The sequence below is a fragment of the Podarcis muralis genome, chromosome 17 (genome assembly GCF_964188315.1).
Source record: "Podarcis muralis chromosome 17, rPodMur119.hap1.1, whole genome shotgun sequence".
NCBI classification, from domain to species: domain Eukaryota; kingdom Metazoa; phylum Chordata; class Lepidosauria; order Squamata; family Lacertidae; genus Podarcis; species Podarcis muralis.
In genome coordinates, this window is record NC_135671.1 from 22,461,779 (window position 1) to 22,483,353 (window position 21,575).

The 21,575-nt window shown below is 46.2% G+C and overlaps 1 protein-coding gene across 1 annotated transcript in view; it reads right to left on the bottom strand.

Annotated features, from left to right (window-relative positions):
* The window catches only part of RIGI (RNA sensor RIG-I), a 30,488-nt gene extending 13,025 nt beyond the window's left edge, over positions 1-17,463 (bottom strand). The window contains exons 1-11 of the mRNA XM_028711919.2: positions 17,132-17,463; positions 14,963-15,091; positions 12,946-13,124; positions 10,654-10,804; positions 9,945-10,076; positions 8,903-9,010; positions 7,143-7,293; positions 4,720-4,978; positions 3,346-3,508; positions 2,012-2,113; positions 864-1,021 (exon numbers count right to left, since the gene is read on the bottom strand). Of these exons, the coding sequence (XP_028567752.2) occupies positions 864-1,021; positions 2,012-2,113; positions 3,346-3,508; positions 4,720-4,978; positions 7,143-7,293; positions 8,903-9,010; positions 9,945-10,076; positions 10,654-10,804; positions 12,946-13,124; positions 14,963-15,091; positions 17,132-17,237 (1,638 nt within the window). The 5' untranslated portion in view covers positions 17,238-17,463. The remainder of the gene's footprint in view (positions 1-863; positions 1,022-2,011; positions 2,114-3,345; positions 3,509-4,719; positions 4,979-7,142; positions 7,294-8,902; positions 9,011-9,944; positions 10,077-10,653; positions 10,805-12,945; positions 13,125-14,962; positions 15,092-17,131) is intronic.
* Positions 17,464-21,575: the final 4,112 nt, after the last annotated feature.

The following is a 21,575-nucleotide window of genomic DNA, read 5'->3' on the forward strand; positions in this document are numbered from 1 at the left end:
ATCTCGTGGATTTTGGCTCACCCAAGATGATGATCTACAGGGGTGACCATCCCAAGGCTGCCACTGGCGAATCTGCCCTGCGCCGAGGTCTCCAACACAGCTGGCTTAAATGCATCGCTGCCCAGTTGGACATGAAAGACAATGCCCAGCCAACCAGCGAAGCACTGACCAGTCATAAGGGTCTCTGATTGGTGGGCAATCCTGCCTAGTAGACCAACTGGCCGGGGGAATTCCCAGATACCCAAGCGGCAACGTGAGCTCTGAACGCTCTGGGATGGTGGCTAGGAGCGAGGGGGGTCACAACCGTCGCCCACCTGGGAAAGGGTGAGCAGCCATTTTTACACACACTTCGACATCTCTCTCTATCCTCTGTCCAGAGAAGCAAGACACATTCATTAGAGTTCAAGGAAGCTAAAAGAAATCTTGAACATTTATTATCTGGGCCAGTCAAGAACATTTTAGTGGTGCCCTTCAACCACAAAGCAGAAGCGTCTAGTGAGGTTTCTTGGGGTTGGCATGACACAAAATGGCGGCCAAACCAGGCCTGCTTTAAACCCCTCTCACCTAAAGTAGCTTGCGGATGCAAACTCACCACATGAACTTGGTAATTTTCTCTAATAGAAAACACTGCCTGAATTGTATGTGTGGTAAGACAGTGAAGAGTAATAACTCACTGAGTGGAAAGAGTTGCCACAGAACGACAAAGTGGCTCCCAAGGAGACGAATATGAGTGTAGAAGTCCATCATTGACTATTGTAACATCAATCCAAATAAGACAGGCTAAACACAAATCCCTCTGTTCATTCCTGGACGCAGAGCAGAGGGGAAATGGCTGGCTTTCTGAGGAAAGAGTGGCTACTCACCCGAAGGTGCTCTGTGTAAATGAAAAGAGCCTTGCAAACGCGGCTTTCTTCCTCTTTGTCTGGCATCTGCAACACTCGGCATTTCTTCTGCACATCAACGATCCATTGCTCATATTTCTGGGTTCCAAAACACCGACTTTTAATGTGAGACAAAGCATCTGATGGGGTGAGGGGAGGGAAAAACAGGTATGCCGTTGCCAAACTCAATAAAAAGATAGCCACGTAAATGAGGCACGGGGAGCATACACAGCGTACCTTCAAAGCATGACTTCCCCAAAGAATCCTGGGGACTGTAGTTTGTTAAGGGTGATTGAAATTGTGGCTCTGTGGGTGGTAAACTCCAGTTCCCAGGATTCTTTGGGTGAACACATTTGCTTTTAAATGCATGTTGTGTGTTTGTAACCCTAGGTATAGAATTCACTTTCTAAACAGGAACTATATATACCATATTTTTTGCTCTATAAGACTCACTTTTTCCTTCCTAAAAAGTAAGGGGAAATGTGTGTGCGTCTTATGCAGTGAATGCAGGCTGCGCAACTATCCCAGAAGCCAGAACAGCAAGAGGAATTGCTGCTTTCACTGCGCTACGATCCCTCTTGCTGTTCTGGCTTCTGAGATTCAGAATATTTTTTTTCTTGTTTTCCTCCTCCAAAAACAAGGTGCGTCTTGTGGTCTGGTGCGTCTTATAGAGCGAAAAATACGGTGGTTTATAAAGTGAAGTTAATCCATTAAGCCTAAGTGCTCTTGTGGCGTGTGAATCTTTAGATAAGATATAGATATATAGATATAGATATAGATTGAGTGGGGTGGGCACTCTGGTGTTGCTAACACCGTGGTTTGATTTCACCCCAGAGGCAGAAATAGATAGCTGTGTATGCATGTATTAAACTGTTTTAAGAGTTTAACTTTTTCTATGTTGTTTGTACGCTGCCTTGATTCCCAGTCTTGGGAAAAGGCGGGATGTAAATATAATCATCATCATCATCTGTGTAAATTGCTTTGCAATAGTAACACAACAACAAGTGACAAGTAGTCATTATAATTAAGCTGGGAAAACAGTGACTACCTCAAAGACATTACGTAAGTGTCCCAAAGACATATAGATGTAGCTGAGGAATGACATCCCTAATCCTGCTCCAGGCCCTTACCTATAGCATAGAGTTTTCTTGCTAGGCTCTCAGTTGCAGACATCATGTCTGCAATAATGGTGACAAAGCGGTTTTGGGGACGTTTCTTCACAAGGCAAGTCACTGCAGTAAAGAAGAACCAACATTAGCAATATGTTATTACCTGGAACCTGAGATCATCCATTCATGATTACTTGGGTCCTCACCCCAACAGAAAATGTGTTCTTTCAAAAATGGGGAGGACTTTCTCTTACACCAACATGCAATCTCAATTTCCCTTTGCTGCTAGAAAGCATGGCCCAGCCCCTGCAATGCATGTAGGGAAGCCATAATTGACAGGTACTTTCCCATGTCCAACTGGCAGACTGGAGGAAGTACAATACAAGTGCATCAATGATGACATGGAAGATTAGACCACAATCCTGTTATCACAAGTAAAAATGGCCTTAGCTTAGAGTTGCCATATTTCAAAAAGTTTCCATTGAGCTTTTTTTGGGGGGGGAGGGGCAAAGTTGTGTCTCCCCCCAAAAATATGTTTTCCCCTTTTTTAAGGGAAATTGACAAAAAAATCAATGGCACTACAGGGAACCAGGCAGAGGGCCTTCTCAGCAGTGGTGCCCACCCTGTGGAACACCCTCCCATCAGATGTCAAGGAGATAAAGAACTACACAACTTTTAGAATACACCTGAAAGCAGACCTCTATCAGGAAGCTTTTAATGTTTGGTATTTTATTATGTTTTCATGTGTGTTTGAAGCTCGCCACAGCGGCTGGAGCAACCCAGAGAAATGGGTGGGGTAATAATAATAGTGCAATCCTAACCAGGATCTAGACACATTAAAAAAAAAAAAATTCAGAAGAGCTCACAATGAGAAATCACGTTGCCGAAGGATCTACCTCTACTGCGTCATCTGGTGTCACAGCATTATAACGCATTTAAAACGCTTTTAAAAAAACTATTGTAGTTGAGTCCCAGGTCTACTCCAAAGTAGGTCCTATTGAATTCAGTGGGGTTCCCAGGTAAGTGGGGTTAGGATTGCAACTTTGGCTGAAGGTATGAAGAGAGCAGAGCCATTTAGGAAGGCACCATGCATGATCTGCAGGCTGTGATCTATAATCCCACTGTTCCTTGTGTTCCACAGTGTTGCCCGCAACACTGAGCCTCTACCAGCGCCATTAATGTAAAAGAGCAGTGGGGTGGCAAGGGTCTATACCGCAACTTGAAAAACCCCTCTAGCCTTGCTCAGGTCTAATCTCCTTTACCGTGTAAGTAGATCTCCCTGGGCGTCTTCTTCTAATGAGCATGGATGGAAGCTACATTCCTTCAAAAAGACAGCAGCTAAGATGTCTACTAACATTTTTGGGGCTTGTAGACAACTTCCTCCAGGTCCTTTATGTTTTCTCTGACTGTCGATATAACTTCGGCATTCAGCATGGCACAGATCTTGCAAATGTATTCCACCGTCTCACCCAGGCTCTTGGCACTGCCAACTCCAAGGGAAGCCGTCAGTCCTACAATCTGAGCACACGTTGCAATTGATTTATTTGCACACCTGCAACTGTGGAAACTGTGGCAAGTTTAGTCCCTATAAACTGCACATCTTGCTTTATGCATACGTGCAACCTTGGTTTAAGGAGCCATTTGGCACCTAGGTTATGTATCTGAGACAAAACTGGGCGAGGCGGTTAATGCAGATTTTACCTTTGCACACTAGGCTAGCTTCTACACCCAGCCACCCATCCTTTCATCTAGGCAAGCGAGAGGCATTGTCAAAGCTCAAGGTGACATTTCAAGAAAGCAGAAACACTCAAGAAAGGTGTGAGGTAATTCTATGGAAAGGTATGGTCTGAGGAGAGTCTCTGTGACCAGACAGAGAAGCTGAAGGGCAGCGTTTGACCCCGAGCCTGACCTATAAAAGCAGTTGTGACTATTGCATGATATATTGTGGGTGATATATTGTCCAAAACCAGTTTGAAATCCAAAGCGTGATATCGGTTTCATGAATTTTGACCTGGCAATATATTGCAAATCATGATGTGTGTGTGTGTGTGCTACACAAAAACCATCACAATGTGGGAAAAACTGTGAAGCCAGCTAATACCTCGACATAGGTAAAGGTAAAGGGACCCCTGACCATTAGTTCCAGTGGTGGCCGACTCTGGGGTTGCGGCGCTCATCTCGCTTTATTGGCCAGGGGAGCCAGCGTACAGTTTCTGGGTCATGTAGCCAGCATGACTAAGCCACTTCTGGCGAACCAGAGCAGCGCACGGAAACGCCGTTTACCGTCCCGCTGGAGTAGTACCTATTTATCTACTTGCACTTTGACGTGCTTTCGAACTGCTAGGTGGGCAGGAGCAGGGACCAAGCAACAGGAGCTCAACCCGTTGTGGGGATTCGAACTGCCGACCTTCTGATCAGCAAGTCCTAGGCTCTGTGGTTTAACCCACAGCACCACCCAGCTCCCGTAATGCCTCGACATAGTTCCATCCTTATTTCAGACCCCGTGATATAGCGGTATATTGCAATGTTACCTGGTGATATATCACGATGTTGAAAACATCTATCTATCGTCCAGCCCTAGTTTTGACTTCACCCATCCTGACTTTCCCTGGCAGACGGATGCAATTCTTCTGAGCTTCTAATAGTTGACCCATGAAAAAGCTCTAAGGTTTTTTTGGTTGTTTTGGCCTGCGTTCCCAAACCTTCTCCACGACCAAACCACGTCTCACCTGAGGTAGTGGTGTTGCGGCTTGCTCAAATTTAAGGTCCAAGTACTTGGACATCAACACGCTGTAAGGGTGATTCCCGGTCGTGTTGTGGCACTCGTCGAAAATCATCAGCGTGAACGACGAGAGGGAAGCTTGCTCTCCGTGGTTGAGGCAATTCACGAGAATCTGAGGCGTCATGATGGTGATATCGTTCGCCTCGATAACCATATCCGAAGGGGCACCCACTGCGCTTTCCCCACACAGGCCTGCAACACTGAATCTGGAAGCGAGAGAGGGAGACAGACGCCGTTGATAACACTAGGAGCTCACCTTGGGCACTCAGCAGGTCTGAAGGCATGTGAGAAGGTGTTCAAAATACCACCGTGTGAAAGATCTATGTGCCCAAGTCCCCACTCCACCTTTTGCTTTATCGTTTCATAATTTGGCACCCCCAGGAGAAATTTGCGAGGGGAAAGATGTATGGAAAATCAAAAGGTGGCAGGTATTTAATTAATAAGTAATTAATGACTAGGGCCCTTCAGGATTTAATCTCCTTCCGTTGGGCCTGTAAAAGAGAGCTATTCCGCCTGGCCTTTAATTTGAATTCAGCCTGATCTTTTATTTCCCTTCCCTTCCCTCCCCCTCCCCTTTTATGAAGATCACCCGCTCTGAGACCCCACAGCTAATTCTCCCCTGGCCTCCTCGCTGGCCCAAGTAGGACCAATTCAGCCAGGTAGCCCTGGGGATCATCTAACTGATTTTTGGTTTTTATTGTTATTCATGTTTTTATACTGTAATTTATGCTGCTTTTATAATTAAATGTTTTAAAGTGTTTTAAATTTGTTGTTAGCCGCCCTGAGCCCGGTTTTTGAACCGGGAAGGGCGTGATATAAATAAAATTTTATTGTTGTTGTTGTTAGTAGTAGTAGTAGTAGTAGTAGTAAATATATACTGTCTGCACCTGCTCATCCAACACAAGGAGACTCTTTCTGGTCAAGGAATGGCTGAACCAGGCCACAATTCACAATTGGCAAATACTAGAAGAACGAAGGCTTGAGCAGGAGCAGTTGGTGGGGAGGGCTGGCAGTACACACTTGGCCTCTTCGCAGTGGCACCGCCGCTGCTCACCAGGAGTGAGGGGGGGGGGGAGGCATCAGGGACCATTGCCCCGGGTGCAAATTCTGAAGGGCGCAACTGGGCCGCTAGACTGGAGGTGGCTCCCTTTTCCGGCCCGGCAACCCGTGTCTCCTGAGCACCCGGGTGGGCTGCGAGTGGAGAGCGAGCAGTTGGCCTGTCCCTTCCCTGCTGGGGCAGAGCCCCCTCTCGCTGCCCACCCCCTTTGGCGCCACATGCTTCTCGCACCACGACTGGCACCGCTGCGGTGTGTGCTGTGTCACTGCTGTCCTGGGGCTGCCACAGAGCCCCTTGCATGGGAGCAGGAAGCCACAAGCATGGTGGCATGCCGTCAAACGAGGAAGCAGGCCCATGAGCCTTGGTGGCCTGTCCCTTTTGTACCTTGCCCCGCGCACTGACAACTGAGGCTACGCCACTGGTACCGGTGAGAGCTCCAGGAAGTGGTGGCAATGCCACTGCCAAGAGGCCAAGCAGATATCACTCCCTCTCCCAAGCCACTCTTGAGTTTGAGCATTTGACTGCTCTGAAGGGCTTTGGTCAATTTTTTTTTTTTAAGCATTCAATCCACCTGAACAACAACAGCTTTTGGTTTGGTCCGACACTCCGTATATTAAAACACTTGCTGGATTTTCTCTCACGTGTTTTACCGGAACCAGTGCATTCTGTCCTTTCGACACCTACCATTTAAATGGACCTGATCCTTCACTTCACAGGAGCTTTACAGAGCAGACAGACAGGCCACATGGAAAGGCCAGCAAGGAAGCTGGGAATCACAGGCAGTTCCATGCGGTGGCTTCCGCCACTGGTGACTGCCTGTGCTTCTTCTTGGTCATCTGCAGTGATAGCAGATGGTCCGAATGAGAAGCTCTGTGTCCCTCTCTCAGCCGCAGGGCTTGGGGACCAGTAGCTTTCAACCCTTGCTATACAGGAGGATTCCTGGCTTCACATGATGTTTTGACAGACGCTGGACCAAGCAGCTGAATGACGATGTCAACCTAGGGTAGCAGAGCCCAGTTAAACTGTGGATGACCAGGCATTGCAGATCTGACACAGAGATAAAACTCTTCCTTGCAATGAAGGTAGGAAGACATCTGGGGGTGGAGGAGATAGGGCACCCATTTTTCTGGAAAGAAGATTAGGAAGCATCTTTCTGTATAGGATCTATATAGAAAAACCTTTTCTATATCTTCTCTGGAAAGAAGATTAGGAAGCATCTTTCTGTATAGGATCTATATAGAAAAACCTTTCCTTTCCCAATCGTTTGGGTTCAAGAAGGCTCAACAACTACATAGGTGGACTTAAGGTCGTACTTTCCCTTGAAATATTCCTCAAAGACTTTCTTCTGTTGTTCATATACTGGGACTTTAGTCGTGAGGAAGACCACTTTCCCCTTCCGTCCAGGAGGCATGTTGCGGAGGTGATGGTCACATATCATAATAGACACAAAAGTCTTCCCAGAACCTATGAAGACAGAATGCAGAAGACAGGGCTGGTTGGATAGATTTGCAAAGCAAAAGCGCCTCACTGCTCTTGGAATGAACCAAAATGGCCTTATACCTTTCTGCAACTTCCATACCACCTGCCTAAGAGATGACTGTATTGTATGTACCAACAGAGGACCTGATCCCCAGGCTCAGAGTTTGGACTACGAGAGGGCAAGTCTCTAATTTCAGCTCCTACCCCAGACATATCCAGATATGTACATTTCCAGTACATTTCCGAGCACAATTCAAAGTGTTGGTGCTGACCTTTGAAGCTCTAAACGGCTTTGGCCCCAAGGTGCAGTCATCCATCGTCTCCCAAGACAGATGCCAGCCAACCAGTATTTTTTGTAAGCTGCTTAAACATCTTAATGATTGTATACTGCTCAAATTCCCTCCATTAAATAAATAAGAAGCAACACAGTCATGAACTTACAACTTCAGTTCCCCAGCTAGAACATGGGGATAATTTGAGCCTTTTAAGGCTATTGTAATAATGCCATTCCCACCATTTTTGGGTGGGTGGGATAAATTTGCCACACCCCTCCTCCCCGGGAAGAAGAGGAGAGGTGGTATCTCCCCAGGGGGAAATGTTATGGCCCAATGGGCAATTTCGCTCAATGGGGAGAGGTGGTGACAAGCTATTTAAGCTTGCTCTGTCCCACACTCACCCCTCTTCTTTATTCGGCACCTCCCCCCACCCTTTTGTGGTGTGGGCCTACAGGCTAGTCATCTGTTTTCCAAGGGCAGAATAGGAATTTGGGGGGGGGGGGATACTCTAATGGACCGGGGTCTTCTTTCCCCCCGCTTATTCCATACTGTAGGGTGATGTTTGTTGGAGTGCTGCTCCTTCAATTTGGCTAGTGGGCATGTGGTCCGGGCAGGTGAGAAGATTTAAGAAATAATGGAACACTTACCTGAGGCAGCATTGGGTTGTGGGCATCCCTTAGTCACACAGAGTTTCTATGCCCCAGGTGAAAGTACCCCCATCTATTAATGAACACCTGCCCGGACTTTAGTTGATCCGGTTACACAGATTGACTCTGACTAGTTTATCGGTTCAAGTTATTATATTTAATGGGACGCGGGTGGCGCTGTGGTCTAAACCACAGAGCCTAGGGCTTGCCGATCAGAAGGTCAGCAGTTCGAATCCCTGTGACGGGGGTGAGCTCCTGTTGTTCGGTCCCAGCTCCTGCCCACCTAGGAGTTCAAAAGCACGTCAAAGTGCAAGTAGATAAATAGGTACTGCTCCGGTGGGAGGGTAAACGGCATTTCTGTGCACTGCTCTGGTTTGGCAGAAGTGGCTTAGTCCTGCTGGCCACATGACCCAGAAGCTGTCTGCGGACAAATGCCGACTCCCTCAGCCTATAGAGCGAGATGAGCGTGCAACCCCAGAGTCGTCCGCGACGGGACCTAACGGTCAGGGGTACCTTTATTATATTTAATAAATATAACCTACTCTTCCACATTTGGTTGTCTTGACTCTTCTTCCTGGTGTTCTGGCAATGACTGTGACGTTTGTGAAGCAATCTGAACATGTGAAATGTGTTGCAATTCAAATGCTGGCTATTACCATTTAATAAACTTACCAGTAGGGGCACAGATGATGGTATGCTTGCCACTGAGAGCAGGCCGGGCAAGTTCAGTCTGGTAACTCCTGGCCTCCTTTGGAACATAAACAGATCGGGGGCAAGGACCTAGGAACACAAGCAGGGGAGAAGCACTTTGAGAAAAGGCACTTCTTAAAACTTACATGTTATCTATTTAAGAAACGATACAAACCTTGCAGTTACAAGTGCTAAAGCAACCCCCAGCCATGGCGGCCCTCCATCTCCAATATTATTTTCAGACCAGCGCCTCTACTTTTTTAGTCCAGATGACGTTTATATACAATTGTTTATGTACAGCTGTTTAAAGGCTGTAATAATAGGGGTGATGATACACTGGGCTAAAGATCTTGGATATAATATTCAGTTAGAATCTTGGGAAAGGCTGTGGAATGAAGGTATTAATTTTACTGCATGCGGTGCACTTAAAGAAAATGTGATGAAAATGATGTATAGATGGTATTTAACACCATCAATACTTGCTAAAATGTATAGGACAAGATCTAACGAGTGTTGGAAATGTAAAGAAAAGGAAGGTATCCTTTACCATATGTGGTGGACTTGTAAAGAGGTAAAAGCTTACAGGGAAATGATATATAATGAGTTAAAGAAAATGTTTAAAAACACTTTTGTTAAAAAACCAGAAGTCCTTTTACTGAGTATAGTAGGTGAAGAGAGACCAAAAAAGGATAAAAGACTGTTCATGTATGCAGTAACAATGGCAAGAACCCTTCTAGCCCAAAAATGGAATCAAAAGAAGTACCAAAAGAAGAGTGGAAGGTGAAAATGATGGACTTCGCGGAACTGGCGAAGCTGATGGGAAAAATCTGAAACCAGAACGATCAAGTCTTCCAAAAGACTGGAGTAAATTTACACAATATTTAATTTTTTTTGGTAAGCGATTAACAACACTACTAGGGTTATCCGAAGACTTTTAATGAGAATTTTTTTACCTTTCTACATTTATTTAAATATAGGATGCAGATTCTTATACGGATGCTAACACAGTTTCTGGTGGTCTTACCCAACGACGAGGAACCCGGACTCGCGCTCATATTGTCCGATTCGGCTTCTTCAGAAAACTGTATATTGATATCAACAGCACAGGCTCCCTCGTCTTCGTCTCTCATTTCCACACAGGTGTTATCGACACTACCTGAACATGGGGTAAAAGAAAAGGCATCGAACATTCGCACAATGGTTGTTTTGGTGGCGACAGCCCCAGGCTTTCAAAATGTGCAGAGAAGTCTTGAACTGGGGTGGGGTGGGGTGAGCTGGCATAGACATCCTCACCTCAACATGCATGTGGGTCAACTCCCCATTTTGAGAAGGCCTGGAAAAGGGCTAAAGCTGGCCCAACGACCATTTGCCTGGTTAAAGGTAAAGGGACCCCTGACCATTAGGTCCAGTCGTGGCAGACTCTGGGGTTGCGGCGCTCATCTCGTTTTATTGGCCGAGGGAGGTGGCGTACAGCTTCCAGGTCATGTGGCCAGCATGACTAAGCCGCTTCTGGCGAACCAGAGCAGCATACGGAAATGCCATTTACCTTCCCGCCAGAGTGGTACCTATTTATCTACTTGCACTTTGAGGTGCTTTCGAACTGCTAGGTTGGCAGGAGTAGGCACCGAGCAACGGGAGCTCACCCCGTTGCGGGGATTCGAACCGCCGACCTTCTGATTGGCAAGTCCTAGGCTCTGTGGTTTAACCCGCAGCGCCACCCGCGTCCCGGTTACCTTCATTCAAATTCCACAGTTCGCTTTGGTCGTAAAATTCGGCCTGCTCCAACGCCAGTTGGAAGGTTTTGGGCCAGTTTTCCTTATCCGACCTACAGAGGCATTCTACAAGCTTCCTCATACCCGCTGCATTTCCTTCATTCCTTTTAACCTGCAAGACAAGTCCAAATTATTAGCATGAGAGAGAGAACAAATATACCATATTTTTGCTCTATAATAGACACCCGACCATAAGACGCACCTAGTTTTAGAGGAGAACAAGAAAAAAAATATTCTCTCCCTCTCTGCGCAGCGCCGCTCCAGCAAAGCGGGAGGAGAAATGGAAGGGGCTCTGTTTCTCCTCCCGCTTTGCTGGAGCGGCGCTGCGCAGCTCTCCCTCTCTGCTCAGCGCCTCTCCAGCACTGAAGAGGTGCTGCGCAGAGAAGGAAAGCTGCACAGTGCCTCTCCAGCGAAGCGAAGTCAGAACAGCAAGAGGAATCACTATGCAGCAAAAACAGCGATCCCTCTTGCTGTTCTGGCTTCTGAGATAGCCATGCCAAGCCTCTTCAGGGCAGGGGGAGTGTTCCTCCCGTTGCCCTGAAGAGGCTTCGCACGGCTATCCCAGAAGTCAGAACAGCAAGAGGGATCCCTGCTTTTGCAATCCCTCTTGCTGTTCTGGCTTCAGCGATAGCTGTGCAGCCTGCATTCGCTCCATAAGACGCACACACATCTCCCCTTACTTTTTAGGAGGGAAAATGTGCATCTTATAGAGCGAAAAATACGGCACATCCTCTATAGCATGGGTGGGGTCATCAGGCCTGGGGAAGGGTGGGGGTATCAAAAGCAGGTCTTTAGACCTCTCTATCCAGACCCTGCAACTCCCAATGGGTCACGCCCCTTGGTGACTCCGTTCCACAATTCCATTGCATGATTTTGACTAGCTGGAACGTGTACTTGCTCTGCAACAATTTTAATGTTTTTCAGGTTCGCTTCATAACTCTACACTGGCCAAGTAGCAATTAAACAGGGTGGATAAAAATCAATGATTTAAAAAATAATAATAATAAAAATCAGATTATTTTTTTTGGTCAATTTAAATTGGATTTTTAAAATAAAATGCTTTTTGAGGAAAATCTTTCTAAAGATAGTTTTCTATTTAAGTTACGTGATAGTCCAAAGACTATAGGAAATAAGGATTTATTTTAAGTTTTTCATGTATGCTAAATCTCAGTCTAAGTTGTTTTTTTTAATGTTTAACCACATCAGTTAATAAACATGGATACATATGCTATAATGTTATTGTTTTTGTTAAATAAATGGTTTAAATTGTTACTAAGGAAATGATTATTTTTCTCCTTCTAATAAAGTACAGCAGAAAAGTTGTCCAAATATAAAGTTTACTTGCAACTTCAAGGTGCAACTTCAAACATTTCCAGCATGACCCTAAACATGCCTACTCAGAAACAAGTCTTACTATGTTCAGTGGGGTTGCTCCTGGGAAGAACACGTGGCAATACAGCTCAAAAATGGGAAGTTCTGTGACTCAAAGCCACTCCTCCTCCTTGGAAGCTTGGACCCCGATTCCCTGGTTCATTTGATTTTTAAAAAACAAATCAGTTCAAGACTGAAGAAGTGTTTCTTAAAGGTAAAGGGTAAAGGGACCCTTGACCATTAGGTCCAGTCGTGGCCGACTTTGGGTTTGCGGCGCTCATCTCCCTTTATTGGCCGAGGGAGCCAGCGTACAGCTTCCGGGTCATGTGGCCAGCATGACTAAGCCGCTTCTGGAGAACCAGAGCAGCGCACGGAAACGCCGTTTACCTTCCCGCCGGAGTGGTACCTATTTATCTACTTGCACTGGTGTGCTTTCGAACTGCTAGGTTGGCAGGAGCAGGGACCGAGCAACGGGAGCTCACCCCGTCATGGGGATTCGAACCGCCGACCTTCTGATCGCCATGTCCTAGGCTCTGTGGTTTAACCCACAGCGCCACCCGCATCCTTAAGTGTTTCTTGGAGGGACACAATTCTGCTATACATAAAGGCATGCTTATTGCGGTCCATAAGTTCTGCCTACCAAGTATTTTCTGTTCTGAAATACAGTGGTACTTCCGGTTGCAGATGAGATCTGTTCCGGAGCTCTGGTTGGATCCTGAGGTTTTCACAGCCGGAGGTGCCTGTTCTGCGCATGCGCGTGGCACACTAGAGCACACCTGCGCATGCTGCGAAACCCACAAAAATACTTCTGGGTTTGCCGCATGCGTATCCCGAAGGAAACATAACCAGAGGTGCGCGTAAGTAGAGATACCACTGTAATACCTGTCGAATTTCTTCAAACTCCTCATGTATGAGGCAATCCTTCAGGTGGAGTAGTATCTGAGCCGGATCAATTTCCCTCAAAGAGGGCAGAATTCGATTCAGCAACTTCCTGTGAACTTCCAGCTTGTCAATCTTCTCAAAATCCCAATTTTCAATGGCTTCACAGAGGCCGGTATAACCTTTAGAAACAAGAGGGGGAGGAAATGTATAGCTTCGGATAAAACTTCCAAGAAAAGGTGTGACTCCACCAAACAACAACTTCTTTCCTTTGTCAGGAATAAAGCATTCAAGACACTTGGGACTGAGAAGCAAATATAACGTCTTAAGTGCGTTTTCAGTGCATTATACAAATGTGACACTAGATGGCAATGGTGAGCTAGTGGCAAATTCAATATATATTTTAAAACGTTTTTTTTTTATTAAAAAAAAACATTTTCACAGTGTTTTTTAAATATATGTCTGGGTTCAGCCTTGGTTCCATGCTCGCTCGCAACCACTGGGCAATGGCTAGATTCTCTTTTGAGAGAGATCCCTTTTTTTTTGGCCACATGTACCACAAAACAAGGAAAAGAAAAAGGGAGAGACAATGTTGCCCGTGTGCTTGTAAAATAGGCCATCTCCAAAAGCACACTGCAGCCACCGTGTGACCGCCAAGTCCTGCATCTGGCTGAAGATAACGTCAGCTAGAAGTGAGGATTTCACAGAGTAGCCCAACTGACCAGGAGAACATAGCCTGGCCTGCTCTCATGCAGAAATCACCCTTGGCAGCTGCAAGCAAGTTCTTTGAAAGTAGTAGCTAGACACAGGCAGGACCCAGGGCCGGATTTAGGTTTGATGAGGCCCTAAGCTACTGAAGGTAATGGGGGCCCTTTATATGTCCAGCTGTCCTTTGTCAACAACAAATTGTCACTGGTTTTTTGTGTTGAATATATGCTATATGGTATTTATGGACCTAATAGGTATCTAAAGCCATTTGCACATAACAAAATATGTATTTTATTATAAAATACAGATTTTGTCATAAAATACAGATTTTATGTAGGCACCCTATATATAGAAAGGAGCAAACCAGTGATATTTTAGGGAGCAGGATAGCAGGCGGGGCCCATTACTTACTGTATTTTTCGCCCTATAGGACGCACTTTTTACCCTCCAAAAATGAAGGGGAAATGTGTGTGCGTCCTATGGGGCAAATGCAGGCTTTCGCTGAAGGCTGGAGAGCAAGAGGGGTCGGTGCACACCGACCCCTCTCGCTCTCCAGGCTTCAGGAAGCTATCCACAAGCCTTGGGAGCCCGCGGGAGTTCCCGCCGGGCTCCCCCAGCTTGCGGAGAGCTGCCTGCATCCCAAAGCCTGGGGTGCCCTGAGCTCAGCACGCCCCAGGCTTCGCGCAGCTCTGCACAAGCCGTGGGAGCCCAGGCGCGACTTCGCGCTGGGCTCCCACGACTTGCGGAGAGCTGCCTGCATCCCTGCGGATAGCAGCCTGTTCTGGGGGCTGGGGAAGCTCAGGCTTCCCCCGCCCAGCCCCCGACTGGGGGGGAAATAATTTTTTTTCTTTATTCCCCCCCTAAAACTAGGTGCGCCCTATGGGCCGGTGCGCCCTATGGGGCGAAAAATACAGTACATCATAGGAGCCTACACAACACAAAACACTGTTGCTGCATGTAGGTTTTAATTTATATGTTTTTTATCTTATATTTTTATCTTATATCTTTAATTTTTTTGGGGGCCCCCAAGAGAGTGGGGCCCTAAGCTATAGCTTGTTTAGCTTATATGTAAATCCGGCACTGCTAGGATCCCATGAGGAGAGGGTTCTTTCAGCTCATTATCAGAGTTTGGTATTGTTATAACGAGGCTATTATTGGATTGTTGCACTTGAAAACTTATAAGAATTATAATATAAAAAAAGAAACAAACCACCACTTTGCTAAACCAATGTTGGGTACAGGAAGGCTAATAATTTTAACAGATGCATCTCACGCAATCAAGCAACTTGAAATTTTTACAACACACTCAAACCTGCTGTATTCAACGCGTTCAAGAATCCACGGAACCATCCCTCTTCCGTGAGATTTACAATCGAGTCAAGAAATAAACCCGCAGCAGTGGTGGGCTTCTCCTTATGACTTTGGATTTTCTCCACAGTCTCTGGAATGAAGTCAGAAGACAGCCGTCAGTGACTCTTGCAGTAAATATCTTATCTCAAGTAGAAGAAGAAAAAAAAGGAAAGGCAGTGTTACTTCATTTCAGAAGCTTCTCAAGGATCAAAGAGTTACCACATCTCTAAAAGCAAGCGGAAGAATGAAATCAGTTGGTAGAGGATAAGGCTCTTAATCTGAGGGTCCAGCTCCGAGGGCCTTCTGGTGGTTCCCTCACTATGAGAAGTGAAGCTACAGGGAACCAGGCAGAGGGCCTTCTTGGTGGTGGCGCCCGCCCTGTGGAACACCCTCCCACCAGATGTCAAGGAAATAAATAAGTATCTGACTTTTAGAAGACATTTGAAGGCAGCCCTCTATAGGCAAGCTTTTTAATGTGTAATGTTTTATTATGTTTTTAAATATGTTGGAAGCTGCCCAGAGTGGCTGGGACAACCCGGTCAGATGGGCAGGGTACAAATAAAATTATCACTATCTCTTTTAATTCTTTTCCCTCCCCTTCTTTATCTCTCTCCCTTCCTTTTCTTTTATTTCGCTTTTCTGCCTCTGGATTAATGTTTCAGTTTGGACCAAAAAAAAAAAAGGGGGGGGGGAGATAATGTGACAATAATTTTTGTATTTATCTTTATAAACTCTACTTAAAAATAATAATAATTAAAAGCTAGCTAGTGGCCCCCAACAAATCCTGCGGCAGTGAGTTTCTCTAGCAACCAATTAGTATGCTCCCTTGATACCCTTTTAAAACCTTCTTTGAGGTTTTAAAATCAGGAGAAAATTAATAATAATAATAATAATAATAATAATAATAATAATAATAATAATGTACACTTAATTTGAAGGTGCCTTCTCTTCCTGGCCCAAGTCCAACAGACCAGCATCCATGCACTACAATGGCATCTGGGCTTACAGCCATTTGCAAGGACGCTGGGCTATCAGCAACTATTTCGAAACTCTTTAAAAACACCACTACCCAAGCCAGATTTCCTCGCTGTCAGATTTGGGCTGGGTGTTCATCAGTATGTGGATGATACCCAACTCTGCCTCTCTTTCAAATCAGAACCAGTGAAGGCAGTGAAGGTCCTGTGTGAGTGTCTGGAGGTGGTTGGAGGATGGATGGCGGCTAATGGATTGAGGTTTAATCTTGACAAGACAGAAGTAATGTTTTTGGTGGGAAGGAGGCGGGCAGGTGTGGAGGACTCCCTGGTCCTGAATGGGGTAACTGTGCCCCTGAAGGACCAGGTGCACAGCCTGAGAGTCATTCTGGACTTACAGTTGTCCATGGAGGCAAAGGTCAATTCTGTGCCCAGGGCAGCTATTTACCAGCTCCATCTGGTACGCAGGCTGAGACCCTACCTGCCTGCGCACTGTCTCGCCAGAGTGGTGCATGCTCTAGTTATTTGTTGCTTGAACTACTGCAATGCGCTCTATGTGGGGCTACCTTTGAAGGTGACCCGGAAACTACAACTAATCCAGAATGTGGCAGATAGACTGGTGACTGGGAGCGGCCGCCGAGACCACATAACACCAGTCTTGAAAGACTTACATTGGCTCCCAGTACATTTACGAACACAATTCAAAGTGTTGGTGCTGACCTTTAAAGCCCTAAATGGCCTCAGTCCAGTATACCTGAAGGAACGTCTCCACCTCCATCGTTCTGCCCGGACACTGAGGTCCAGCACTGAGGGCCTTCTGGCGGTTCCCTCCCTGCGAGAAGCCAAGTTACAGGGAACCAGGCAGAGGGCCTTCTCAGTGGTGGCATCTGCCCTTCCACCAGATGTCAAAGAGAAAAACAACTACCAGACTTTTAGAAGACATCTGAAGGCAGCGCTGTTTAGGGAAGCTTTTAATATTTAATAGACTATTGTATTTTAATATTTTGTTGGAACTTGCCCAGAGCCGCTGGGGAAACCCAGCCAGATGGGCGGGGTATAAATAACATATTATTAATTATTATTATACCATTGCCGCTTCCTGCTCTCCAGTAAGTGCATCGGGAAAGGCAGGCAAAGAAAGCATCTTGCAAGTGACTCACCATCGCTGAGCCAATCCTTCATGTAGCTCACGACATAGGCAGGCTTCAGCGTCTCCACGATATAATGCCGATAGCAGAGCAGACTCCGTTTCTCCTCTTCGCTCATGCCGATCTCTCTCCAGGCCTTTTCGCAAGCGCCTTTCCTCCTCCACCAGCGCGACCGGCGCAAATTAAATATTGCAAAATAAAAAAAGGCTGCGTAAAGTTGCAAGTTCCGGAGCCAGCAGGCAGAACGCGAGCCCTTCTTCCACGACTGGCCGGGGCACGGTCCCGCGTCCCCGCCCTTTATAGAGGGGGGCGTTCCTGCATTTCCTCGAAGTCAGCTGACGGGCCGAGGAAGGACAGGGAAGCCCAACCGGCAAAAAACACGAATCGAAAGTGACGAATTGGAAACCGAAAGTTGGGATGCGGCTGGTCCGTGTGGGCGGCGGCGGGGGCAGGGAAGGAGGCATCATAGAACGGGGCGCACTCTGCGTTTCCAAAAGGGGTTCCTCCCTCCCCAAATTACGATCACACCTGGCAAATGTCCTTTTAAGAGCAGTTTCATCCGCAGCTATTTTTTTGGGGGGGGCGGGGCGGGCGGGATATGTTCGTATCTAGGATTTTTGTTAGGGGGGGGGCATCCCCAAAGGTTGTTTTTTGGGGTGATCATGGGGACGCAAAGAGGACATGGGGGGAGAGACAGTCTTCTGCTGATGGGAGGGGGGCAGAACCTCAATTGAATATTTTAAATGCTTTCCAATAATTTTTGAGCATTTGGGGGAGACGGCTGCGCTGTTGAACAACAACTGTCAGAATCCCCTTGCTTGTCGCTTGAAGACATTGGTTTGAGCCCCAGCCTCCGGAGCAGGAGAAAAAAAGCTTGTTCTCTTCATAGGCTACCTGCTGGAAGTATTCAGCCCGTTGCAAACATACAGGTAGGACTGGACACACACCTGCAGTGGAAATAAAAGTGAGCTTGACGGATCAATAATCAAATCTTGTACCTCCATTGTTAGAAGCGATGCACCTCTGAATAGCAGCTGCTGGAAATCACAAGTGAGAAGAAAATCGTTGCCCTCGGGTCCTGCTTGCAGACTTCCCATAGGCATCCGGCTGGGCCTTGATAATAATAATAATAATAATAATAATAATAATAATAATAATAAATATTTATACCTCGGCCACTCTGGGAGGCTCCCAGTAGAATATTAATAATATTGATAAAACATCAAGCATTAAAAACTTCCCTAAACTGGGCTGCCTTCAGATGTCTTCTAAAAGATAGTTGTTTATCTCCTTGACATCTGATGGGAGGGTGGATCCACAGGGCGGGCGCCATTACCGAGAAGGCCCTTTGCCTGGTTCCCTGTACAAGACAGCTTCAGTTCTTCCTATCTTTTGTAGCAGCCCTGTATTAAACCATTCCAGTACTGCAGAATCCTCCCACTACCTGAATAATTGCAGGAACCTGGTTTATTAGGATGGGTGCAGGGCTGAGGAGTCCTCTGTGTCTTCTGGTCTCGCCACCGCTTGAATCCCCTGCTACTACCTTCCCATCTTTCCCTGCACAACATCTTCCCCCAAGATGACATTGCCACAACCACAACCGTGGAGAAGCAGCAGATACCTGGAGCCACAAATTTAGCCGGAACCAAGGGAAGGAGGAATGTCTCCGAAAAGGAAATGTTATGAAAATCTAGCACATCGTCAACATGTGCCATGTACCATGATCTGCCCACTACTGTGGTGTCCCCAAAATTTCCAAGCTATGGCTAAGACCCATATCCACCAAAGGGGGCTTTAGATTTGCATTTCTCACACAGCAGGTTGGGATTCACAGGATGCTGTGTAAGCAAGTCTGCAGGCTTCAGTTGGCAACAGGCTGATGCAATACTCTCTGTGGAACGACTCAGCAGTAATGTGATTGGCTGTCACCGGTTTAAAGGTAAAGCCTGTCCAATAGTGGTGGTGGTGGTGGAGTGGTGTAGATAAATGATTGTGGAGTTTCCTTTTGCCTCAAGGTGCAGCCAGGTACTCTGTCCGATTATACGAACTGCTTCTGTAGATATTTGTATACATATTTTGCTCACAATAAATAATACTGCACTAAAGAACCTGGGACTCTGAGCATTCTGCTAAAAGCGCCGTGAGGAATTCGCGACAAGCAGCCCTATTACAAAATTTAAGGAGCAGGCAGGTTCCCACTTCAGTAATTCACTCTCTTCCCTGCATCTTGAGAAATGGAAACAGAAACTGCATACATTTCCAGCTTTCCGAGCCAAGTGTTGTTATAATATCTGATGCAGAAACTGCAATAGCAGCAGACACACCACTATGATTTCACTTATTTGTTTTAAACAGGAAAGTTTTTAGCTTTGCACAATTACCCAGAGGGAACAAAAAAGAATGCAGCTCCTAAATACTATGTACCAAGCAAAAAATTAGAAGTCTCCTAGGCATGTATGGATAGGCATGATAAAACTCTGCTTTGCAAAATTTCCAAAATGCAAGAGATTGATGTTCTTTGAAGCCTATAGGCAAGCGATGACCCATTGGGATTAGACAATAATTTTATCACACAAAGTATAATCAGCTGGCTCTTAATTCCATTCATTCATCATAGGAAAAGCTGCCAAGTTTCATCTCTTTCTCTCTCTCTTTATAGTTTTTTGTCCAAAATCAAAAGTATTCATTTGTATGGACTAAACAATCACTGGCCTTCATAATGTTTTACCATCTGCAAGACGGAAGGAACCTGGGGAGGTGGGAAATGAAATCACTAGGCCATATAAACAGCAGGTCTGAACGACTGTTTTCATATTTCTTCTGTCATTTCAGAGCATTTTAATATTCAGTCTTGAAAGCTTCTAGCATTATTTAAGAAATGGGGTGGTGCTCCTGCCTGCTCCTCTCTCCCATCCCCTGCCCCCCCATAACTTCCTATTCCTACTCCATGCACCTACTAAGCTTGCTTTTCACCTTCCCAACCCCATTGCAATTTCCATGCCTTTATTGTGAAGCCCCCTTTGTGTACATGCCCCTTGCTGATTTATCTTTAAGATACCCATATTTTTCGCCCTATAGGACACACTTTTCCCCCTCCAAAAATGAAGGGGAAATGTGTGTGCGTCCTATGGGGCGAATGCAGGCTTTCGCTGAAGCCTGGAGAGTGAGAGGGGTCAGTGCGCACCGACCCCTCTGCTCCCCAGGCTTCGCGGACCTCTCCGCAAGCAGCAGGAGCGCTCCCGCTGCTTGCGGAGAGTTGCCTGCATGCTGAAGCCTGCGCACGCTGAGCTCAGCGCGTCCAGGCTTCGCGGACCTCTCCGCAAGCAGCGGGAGCCAGCGCTGGGCTCCCACGGCTTGCAGAGAGCTGCCTGTTTGGGGGCTGGGGTCGGGGGAAGCTCGGGCTTTCCCCTTTATTTCCCCCCCAAAAAACTAGGTGCACCTTATGGGACGGTGCGTCCTATAGGGCGAAAAATACGGTAAATAGAATCCTGTAAGTTAATTTGCTCTGTTAGCAAAGGTGAAGTTCATCTGCAGGACGTTGTACCTACAATATATAAGTGTTTGCATGTTTTTTTGGTGTGTTTTTAAAAACCTTCTAAATTAGTACATTGAATCTGGAACTTCGCGTTGAAGGCAACACTCCAACACCAGAAAGCTAATGCAAGAGAGCCTTAAAACCTTGTTTTAAACTGGCATTCTTCCCTGTGTCACCCCCTGCTCACTCTACACAAACTTCTGCCATTGTTTAAAATCACCACTTTCCCCCTCACTGTTTCTCCCATCTTATCCCCAATGGTTGTGCGGCTTGTCTTAGTGCCACCCTGACTTCATGCAAATCCAGGATTGAGATGAAACACCTGAAATCCTCCGACAGGGCTCCACTTTGACTTTGTGCAAATCCAGGACTGCGGTGTGGCACTACAAATCCTTCAGCAGGAGCTGCACAATGAGAGACTTACATTTTTATGTCTATAGGAAGATGTAAGCTTAAAACTTCTATGAGGAGCAATGCTCAGCACTCAAAACACCCCCCCCAAAACCTGGCAAATTAGGAAGACATCACTCTTCTGTATTTTAGTATAAAATCTATTTCATTTCTCTTTTATTGACCAACCCAATTTTCCCACATCTGAAGTTAACTATTCATTCTAAACAGCTCATCTTCTGTGCAGCATCAGTGGCCGACTCAAACATCACTTTGCAAGATCTGCTCATGGGGAATAGCCAACGAAACCTTTTAGGACCTTTCGCTGGTTCCAGACCAGAGCTCTCACCTTCCCATGTCTTCTCCCCTTACATCCTTGGCTGGCAGTCCACTTAAATAACAGGAAATCACTATTTCTTCGTCTCCCATCATTGAGGAATGACACTGCTAGATGATCTACAAATTCTGCAGTTTTGTTTTTAAGATAACCAATATCTAGCAATATTCAATGTGTGGTCAGCTTTCGCAAAC